The 9,678-nt window shown below is 42.8% G+C and overlaps 1 protein-coding gene across 1 annotated transcript; it reads left to right on the forward strand.

Moving 5' to 3' along the window:
* Nucleotides 1-826: 826 nt before the first annotated feature.
* Nucleotides 827-4,837, forward strand: tmem79b (transmembrane protein 79b). Its single transcript, XM_022212315.2, has 5 exons — nucleotides 827-1,007; nucleotides 2,710-3,203; nucleotides 3,454-3,648; nucleotides 3,741-3,972; nucleotides 4,067-4,837. The coding sequence occupies exons 2-5, from the start codon at nucleotides 2,720-2,722 to the stop codon at nucleotides 4,263-4,265; spliced, it is 1,110 nt and encodes a 369-aa protein (XP_022068007.1). The 5' UTR covers nucleotides 827-1,007; nucleotides 2,710-2,719; the 3' UTR covers nucleotides 4,266-4,837.
* Nucleotides 4,838-9,678: the final 4,841 nt, after the last annotated feature.

Raw genomic sequence — 9,678 nt, forward strand, 5'->3', positions numbered from 1 at the left:
TCCATGACTGATGTGTGTTTGTACTGTGTCAGTACAATGTGTCAGTACTACAATATAGTATGTCAGTATTATGGTGCAGTATGTCAGTAGTACTTTACAGTGTACTATGATGCATTGTCAGTTATACAGTACAGTATGTCAGTAGTACTTTACAGTGTGTCAGTACTATGGTGCATTGTCAGTTATACAGTACAGTATTTCAGTACTACCGTACAGTGTGTCAGTACTACAGTACAGTGTGTCACTACTACAGTACAACACAGAGACTATGTGAAGACTGCAGCCTCTGAATGAAACATCTGTTCACATCTGGTACTAACTGACACTGTTACCATGACAATCAGTTGCAACACATCACACAGGGAGGGAGGCAGTCATGTCATCCTGCTAAGCTCAGAACCAACCAGTCAGCTGACAGCACAACACACACCTGCCTGTAGAGTACTGAATGGTACTAGTACCTGTAACAGAGTACTCTGTATGAGTACTGTATGATACAAGAGTATGCAATGTAGTATTCTGTATAAGTACTGTATAATACTAGAGCATGTAACATAGTATTCTGTTTGAATTCTGTGTAATACTGGTACATGCAATGTAGTACGCTCTATAAGTACTGTATGATGCGAGAACATGTAACGTAGTACTCTGTATGAGTACTGTATAATACTAGACCATGTAGTATAGTACTCTGTATGAGTACTGTATAATAGGCCTACTAGAAAATGTAATGTAGTACTCTGTATGAGTAGCTACTGTATTAGCTGCTTGTATGTGAATATTTGTCGGCAGATTTTCTAGCTCCACTTTCCCTTTAACTCACCTGACGTGCCACACCTGAGCTGAACTTCCGGAGAGTTTCACCACAACAGAAGAAGAGGAAGAACAACAACAGCTGAACAGAGAACCAGGAAAAGAACCAGAGAACCAAAAGGAGAACCAGAAGAAGAACCAGAAGAAAGACCAGAACCAAAACCAGGGCCAGAACCGGGATCTGACCGGGATCTGTGAGTGTTTCTGCACTTTAACCCGGACCTTTAGCTCTGTTAGCATGTTAGCTCGGAGGTGTTTCGTTCCCTACCGGAGAACATTGATCCGACTCAGTCTAAATATCGATCAGAATGTTTTAGAGTATTGATCAGAAACTCTCTGCAGGTAAAGCAGACGCAGGTGGAACGTACTGTTGCTTTTACATTCACTAGTCTTTTGCTGCAGTATGTTACAACCAGGACAATGTCATGTAGTGGGCGGGGCCAACACTACGCTGCTGTTAATTTAACGTACAGGTGAAAAGTGGCAACAGGTGACAGAAACAAACCGCTTCAGAAGCAGGTTCAACATATCCAGACTTGCTTAAACTGGATCAACAGGTAGAAAACCATTAATCACGTGTTAATATATTTCAATTGTTCAAGTTGTTCATTGATAACTAACAGCTGTACATTAGAGCTGTTAAACTTTAGACTTTATATATTTAAACATGGCATTGTATTTAAGTGTATTTGGGTCTGACACAGCCCCATAATGCAGGAAATCACTTTAATCAAAATTAAATTAATGTTATTGAATATTCTCCATAATAAATAGTAATAATTTATCAATGTTCTAATCTGTGTTCTATCAGCTGCAGTACCAGCAGTGCAAATAGACCAAACATAAACACATATTCAAGTGATCTATGCATCACAATTTGGTTACAGGGAGACACTTCTTACAGGAAATTTAAATTTAAGTTTGCATCAGTTACTATAGTGATCTAGCTCTGCAACATGAGTTACCATGAAGAGCCCACTCCACAGCATCAGTTACCATAGAGACCTAGCTGTGTAGCATCAGTTACCATAGAGACCTAGCTGTGTAGCATCAGTTACCATGGAAATCTAACACGTTAAAAGTGAGCCACCTTCATGATAATGAAACTCTGACTTTAGTGACTTTAGGCTCAACATACCCACTGACAGAGTTCCGTTCGGTCTAAAGTGAGCCATCAGTTTCATCCTGAAATCACCTCACCAGTCTGTGTGTCATTTGGACAGCTGTTTATGTTTATGTGTAGACAGTGCCAGGTGAAACAGGTGAGCTGCTCCTGTCATACAAAGTGTCATGAACTGGAAGCAGGTCACTCTGCAGTGATCAGTGATTGATCGCTAAACTGAGCTAACCAGTGAAGCTGATCTGATTGTCAGTTGTCTTCTACAAGCACAACCTGAGAAATCACCTGCTGTAGTCTGATGTAAGATGCAGGTAACAGCTGACAGAAAATGACAGCCGGGATCAGCATCGTGCAGTAAAACATTCTCCATTTTAATCTAAGTTCTGCTGCAAATGTTTCACCGGAACAGTTACACCGTCGCATCCTTCGCTTAGCTCTACCCACAACAACTGTGATTGGTTTAAACTAAGAAATACAAACTAGAGCATTTCACCCTGCAGCAGAATGAAGGTGAGGCACAACCTGTGAAACTCTGCACCATCAGAGTTCTTTAGAGCTGTAGGATACTAGTACTTTAACAGAGTACTCTGTGGTGCTGGATGATCCTTGTAGTAGGGTACTCTGTGTGATTTCAGGTGTGAGACTCTCTGATGGACCAACTGTCTGTCAGACTAAGAAGTCTGACATCATTCATGGATTGATGTCACAGTAATGTCAACTCCTGCAGCTTGTCTTTACCTGGTTCACCTGACAGATGTTCTCTGTTCCCCCGACAGGAAGCACCAGATGGAGGACAGTGGGGGGATGAAACAGGAAGAGGATGAGGTGGTGACGACCGCCATGACAGAGCCCAGCACCTTGCAATGGCCCGCATACAGAGAGACAGGTCGTCAGACAGGTAGAAGGACAGGCAAACAGTCAGGGAATGTGGACAGGATGAGTGTGAGGTCAGACATGTCTCTCCGTGAGGCGTCCAGTTGGACAGAAAGTGAGAGACAGCTGAAGGCAGAGAGCAGGGTGGGAGATGAAGAGGCGGGGCTGAAGACACACCTGGAGGAGGAGCCTGAAGAGAACCACCTGCCAGAGAAAGCAGCTCAGGTGTTTAGTCCTGCAGTAACTGTCCTCCCGTCCCCATCCTCACCAAGAGAAAATGACGCATTCTGGGAAATGGAGTCAGAGAACAGTCCCTTCCTCGGTCCCCATGTGCCCCAGGACTACAATCAACACGGCTACCAGTATGAGTGGGCCGAGGACACACCGCCTGCCAAATGTAAATACCTGTGATTAAATAATTACCTCAAACACATTCCTAAATAAATACCTACAAAGTCAACCTGTCTTTCTCAGATTGCCAGCTTTCTACCCGTCTATTTGTTTTATTGTCTGTCTTACCTGTCCATCTGTCCCCATTGGGTGGGGTTTTAACTTGTCCGTCTGTCTCTCTCAACTGTCTGACTGTCACCTGTTTCTCTCAGCTGGATGAGGTTTTAACCTGTTTCTTTCTCACCGGTCTGTCTCAGGTGGACAGGGCTGTCCAAACAGGGACGTCTTAAAAATGGGCGTGTCCTTGATGACATCAGCGCTCTTCTTCCCATTCCTGGTGTGGGGGGGTTTTGTCTTCCTGCCGTTTGACGCTCCCTTGATGGACGGCGCCGCCCTCAGACTCGTCTACACGCTGCGCTGCTCCGTGTTCGCCACTGCCCCCATCGTCCTCGGTGAGTCCAACACCACCGAAGAAGAGACGCAGCAGCTCACACTTTAACTGTCCCTGAGCGTCTCACCTGTCTGTGTCTCACTTGTCTTTCAGGCTGGCTGGTCCTAGGTTTTAGTCGGGTCAGGACAGGTGTGATTCGGCCTCTGTTTGATGATGAGGTGAAGGAGGCGGAGCTTCAACAGGTCGCTGTCCATCGGCGGTTTGTGTCTGACTCTGCCTCCCTGTTCCTGATCTACTTCCTGCAGCTGGTTGTCATGGCGATGTACCTGAGCCAGGAGCAGCTGAAGCTTGTCCCGCTGCTGACTATCATCTTTGCCTTTGGACGGTGAGGTTTACAGCAAACTGTAGGACAGATCGATAAACAGAACAGTCAGTAAACAGAATGATCAATAATCAGAAGGCTTGATCTCTCCCTACAGGCTGGTTTACTGGGCTGCAGCAGCGTTTGGCAGCAGCATTCGTGGTTTTGGGTTCGGACTCTCCTTCCTGCCGAGCATCGCCATGATGGCAGCAAACTTCTACTTCATCTTCACGGTGGAAGCGTCGTCGTCCATCTTCAGCGAGCCACCTGGAGAGCTGCAGGCTCCGCCCCCCGCCAAACAGAGGTTCTGGGGATGACGGCTCATCAGTAATCAATGACCTGGGATCGTAAAGGATGAAAACTGATTAGTGTTCAGTAACTTTGTAACATTTGATCACAGACTTTCTTACAGTTTAGTTTTTGATTGACCTTCTGTTCATTTTATTTTGTAAATTCAATTTTATAATCAATGCTATTTATAATCAATAAAAAAAAATAAAAAAAACTTTGTGTCTGCTTCTGTAATTCATCAAACAAATCAGTTCTTTTCTGACACTTTAATGTTCCTCAGCTTCATTTTAGTCCAACAGATTGGACAGAATGATGAAGACCTAATGCATCTAATAGTTTACCTGCTCAGGTAAACCTGCATCACATTCCTCAGTAATCTGATCTGTTACTCACTCTGTCTTCACTGCAGGAAAACCTGATTTTTAAACAGCATTTTGTTTTGCAACGGATGTGAAATTGTACATCAATGTGAATGAGAAAGGTGTGCTGAAAAGTATTCTTTCACAACTTTTCTCTGTATAAACACTATAAATCAACATAATTGATTAATTGATTGCAAATATCTGAAACAACATTAAAGCTTAAATCTTTATATGAATTTAAGGTGAAGCTGTGTCAGTGTGTCTATATGTGTGTATATATTAATTCTCTAATGGTAATTGATCGTCTGTGCTACAGTCAGGTGAACCAGTTTTCCAGGTACCGTAAACCAGTTTTTCCAGGTGAACAAGTTCACCTACACACAGGAAGTACAATACTCTGTCTCAAAAATAAAGGCACCATTTAATCGTATTAATGCAAATATTCTGAAAGTCATCTGTAAAGTAATTGTTTGTGAAACGTGAGTGACAGCTTTGATAAAAAAAAAAAATAATGACACAGGATGTAGTGAACACAGCTGACAGGTGAGTTATTCAGGTGTCCTGTGGGAGCATTTCATTTGATATCTTTAAATAAAAAATAATTGAGGTGAAAACAGTTTAGACTTACTCATACTAAGGCTCCAGTCAAAGATCAGTAACTTCCTTTCAACAGTGTTCTCATCAGGGGTCAATAAACAGGATTATTTTGGAAGGATGTTCGCATTTTATTTGTTCCGTTTAAGATTCTTCCGTGTTTCCCTGATTTGACGGCAGACAGGCTTTTATTTTGAAGATGTAGGACTGTGCAGATAGGGTTTTTTGTTGTCTGAGGAGCTTCTGAACTGTTGGAGAACCTCAACGTTCCGTCGGAGTTCTGCTGCTAAACTCGAAGGTTTACTTGATGGAGTCTGTGCCGGTGAGGAGGAGGTCCTGTCTGCTGCGGCTCAGAGAGAACTGTCCCTTCAGGAACCTCCGCAGGAGAATTTACGGTCAGTCACCGTCCAGAGAACATCTAATGTAACTTTAATGAGCTCTGTGTTCTCAGTATTAAACTGGGGGGTTATTACACTGTTCCAGTTAACTATAGCTTCACTATTTAGCTTTACATGAAGTTCTGCTTGTTCAAGTGTAAAATAAAAAGCGTAGTTAGATATTATATGTACATAGAGTTTATCTTAACGTGTAAATGTTCACGTTCAGGTTATTAAAATGTTAGTTTAAATGGAGTGTAGTTATTTCGGTGTAAATACGGATTATTTATGGAACTCTGAAGAATAATTAATTGCAACCTACATAAAGTTTGTATTATTGAATTCAAAGGACTTTTATTTCACATCACTCAACTTTAAATGAAGTTTGTTTATACAAGTGTAGATAAAGTTTGGCACTTTGAATAAAGTTTATTTATTGCATCGTCCCAGTTCTCCATCTGCCTGTCCTCTTTTCTGTCTCAGATGTTCTCCACCTGTCTACAATTCTACAATTTCATTAGCAGATGCTTTTATCAAAAACAACGTACATCTGAGAGTAGATAAAACACAAGCAAGGATCTAGTCTGGAGAAAACAACCTGGATAAGAACCATAAAACAAATTCAAGTGTGGTAATAAGACTGTGGTGTCTACAGACAGTGCAGGAGGTAATAGGATTTTTTTTTTTTTTTGCAGTTTGTCAAGTGCAAAGGTGTTCAGTGAAGAGCTGGTTTTTAGTCTTTTCGGAAAGACGGAGAGGGCTTCTGCAGATTGAACAGAGTTTGGTAACTCGTTCCACCACCAGGAAACCACAGAGGAGAAGAGTCTAACTATTGACCAGCCCCGTTGTGGTGGTTCTATCGGGAACCTTGGCTGAGTGTAGTGAGAAGGGGGAAGTGTAGACCTGAATGAGAGAGTTCAGGTAGGAGGGAGCTGTTTTCATTGTAGTTTGGAATGCAAGTGTCAGAGTTTTGAATTTTATGCAGACAACAACTGGAAGCCAGTGAAGCGATGTGAACAGTGGGGTGACATGTGGTGTTTTTGGCTGGTTGGAAATCAGACGTGCTGCTGCATTCTGGACCATCTGCAGAGGTTTGACTGTGCATGAGGGAAGACTTCCAGTAAGGAGTTGCAGTAGTTGATCTGTGATAGCACGAAGAAGAGTTGTACTGCATGTTCAGACAGAAAGGATCTGATCTTCCTGTTGTTGTACAGAGAGAATCAACACTACTGAACAGCAGAGACACATGAGCCTTGAAAGTTGGTCATTGATCATGACACACAAGTTTCTGGCAGATTTGTGGGTTTGAGTTGGACATTGGTTTTGTGTTGTATAAAGGGACTGGCTGGCATGACAGGTAGCTCAGTCTTGAAGAGGTTGAGTTGAAGGTGGTGTTTTTTTCATCCATGCCAAGATATCTGCAAGGCATGATGAGATCTGGACAGAGACCGTGTGGTCATCAGGAGGGAACGACAGGAAGAGCTGGGTATCATCAGCATAGTAATGATATGAGAAACCATGGGAGTGGATTATTGCACTAAATGAGGTTGTGTATATTGAGAAGAGTAAGGGACCGAGCACTGACCCTTAGGCTGTGCAGTTCAGACACTTCTCCCCTCCAAGATACTCTGAAGTGTCTTCCTGAGAGGTAGGACATGAACCAGTGGAGGGCTGATCCTGAGATGCTGAACTCAGTGAGTGTGGAGAGGAAGATTTGGTGGTTTACCGTGTAAAAGCAGCTGTAAGATCTGACAGCAGTAGCACTGAAGACTGTCCAGCAGCTCTAGCAGAACACAGTGATTCTGACACTGATAGGAGTGCAGTATGGGTGGAGTGACCCTGTTTAAAACAAACTGATTCGGGTCATACAGATTGTTTGTTCTCTCTTTTGTCTCAGACGTTCTCCAGCTGTCTGTTCTTTCTTCTATTTCAAATGTTCTCCTTCTCCTCCTGCTGCTTTGAACAGGGTTCTCCTCCTCTCTTTCATGCAGGTGTTTTTGGTCTTGTTCTTGTTTATGAATCTCTGATAGTAATCATTAATCAGTGTGATCATTGATTATCAATAAATTGTCTGTGGACTAAATGACCTGACTTCTGACCTTCACGTCTTGTTTCCTGTTAAACAGATGTGTCAGCAGCAGCTTCCTCTCCCACTGCTCCAAACTGGAATAACATCAGGCTGCCCACTACTAACCAGCCAATCAGCACAATCTACTCTCCAGACGAATCAGAGGCCGTCATTCACATGGAAGAAAGTCCTCCACCTGTAGAAAATCAGCAGAACCGGCAGCAGACTCAGCAGAACCAACAGCACAATCCAGACAACAGAGATGAAGATTGTATGGGTGAGTCGGTTCCAGTTCTCTGTGAAAACATTAACACAGTGTTTGTCCCAGTGGTCCCAGCAGCAACACTCTCCCAATCTACCTCCCACTAATGTGTTTTTGCTCCTCCTTGTTTCAGAACTCGATGATGTTGACCCTGAAACTGGAGAGCGAGCACAAGGATGACCCCGCCCCTACCTGTCAGTCACTGCCGCCCCGCCCCCATACAGATACACCTGTATGAACACTTTGTCTCTGTGTTTTACCGTGAAAACAAGGAACTTGAAAGCTGAGAGATTTAACTTTTTCCCTGCTGTCACCTGAATCACCTGCAGCAGGTATCTGACTCTGAAGTTCCCTTCAGACTTGAATATGTTTTTTTATCTAAAGCAGTCAACCTCCAGTTTAAATGTTTGCCTTCTGACAGAATGAATTTCAGGTCTGATGTTCTCCTATAAACAGTTATCAGTTGTCAATGCATTATTGATTTCTAAACTATTGATAATCAGGTGGAATGAGAAAGTCCTCCAGGTTTGATGCTCTGAGGGCACAGATGAACTTGTGAGTTTTAATGTTGGATGTGTTTTCAGCTGATATTCTTATTGTCTTGTGATAAAGTTCATCTGAGTAAAAAATAAATGTTATTTGGTAACCTGTGTCATTTCTTAATATACAGCAACACTGTGGCTCAGCTTGATGTGATTTCAGGCAGAAAAAAGTCTATCATTATACATCTAACATCTGGACCAGTTGCCGCCAAATCGTCTGTAGGGTATTGGAGTAGGTGGAGTCTCTTCCAGCTGACTGAGGATGAAGATTAACCTGGACAGGTAACAGTCCATCACAGGGCCACACACAGAGACGAATACACTCACATTCACACCTGCAAACAATTTAGAAGCACTGATTAACCTCAGCATTTCTCTGGATTGTGGGAGGAAGCTGGAGAAACTGGTGAGAATCCAGCAGAGAGAACATGGAAACACCACTCAGAAAGACTCCAGAACCAGAACCTTCTAGCTGTAAGGACACGGTGTTAGCCACTTGACCACCGTGCTGCTAAAAGGTGTCGCATGTTAAAGGCAAAAGTGATAATCAGGTGTTACATGTCTGAAACAGCTTGCAGTTAAAACACTGTTTCAAACACCTCAACAAGTTATGTAGCACAACAGAGACAGATGATGTTTCTCTGTCTGCTGCTGTTCTCCTTTCAGACAACAGAAACACCTCTTCAGTCCTCCAGAAGCCTCAGCACTGTGTTTCAAGTGGAAGCATGGACTGCTCTGCTCCTTAATGTGGTTTGGTTCAAGAAGGGAGGATTTACAGTTTTAGAGGGTAACCAGAATTCCCAAACCGGACTCCAAAATTATACTGTAAAGTGAGATACAGTACTTTTAAGAGTATTCCTTTCACAAAGTAAAGTAATTCTAAAATTAGTTGATCATCTGAGGTCAGTAAATGTGTCTCAGTGATGGTAGTATAAAGACTCCTGTATCTGCAAGGTCCAGTCACTGGTGGATTAGTTCTCCTGGATAGAGCCACACCATGAAGACTAAAGAACACTCCAAGAAACTGAGAAAAGGTTGTTGAAAAGCATCAGTCAGGGTGATTCAAGAACATTTCCAAGTTACTGAATATCTCTTGGAGTCCAGCTGAAACCATCAAGAAAAAGGAAGGAATATATGAATCTGACTAGAGCAGGACGTCCTCAAAAACTGAGTGACCAAGCAAGAAAGAGACTAGTGAAGGAGGCCATCAGAACACCTTTTATTCTTCTGCAGG

This window comes from Acanthochromis polyacanthus, chromosome 12 (assembly GCF_021347895.1).
Source record: "Acanthochromis polyacanthus isolate Apoly-LR-REF ecotype Palm Island chromosome 12, KAUST_Apoly_ChrSc, whole genome shotgun sequence".
Taxonomy (NCBI): Eukaryota; Metazoa; Chordata; class Actinopteri; family Pomacentridae; genus Acanthochromis; species Acanthochromis polyacanthus.

Excerpts from the sequence above, each read along its gene's own strand:
- tmem79b (XM_022212315.2), top strand. The coding sequence starts at position 2,720 with ATGGAGGACAGTGGGGGGATGAAACAGGAAGAGGATGAGGTGGTGACG. Across the intron at positions 3,204-3,453 it reads GGACACACCGCCTGCCAAAT|GTGGACAGGGCTGTCCAAAC; the intron begins GTAAATACCTGT and ends GGTCTGTCTCAG. Across the intron at positions 3,649-3,740 it reads CACTGCCCCCATCGTCCTCG|GCTGGCTGGTCCTAGGTTTT; the intron begins GTGAGTCCAACA and ends CTTGTCTTTCAG.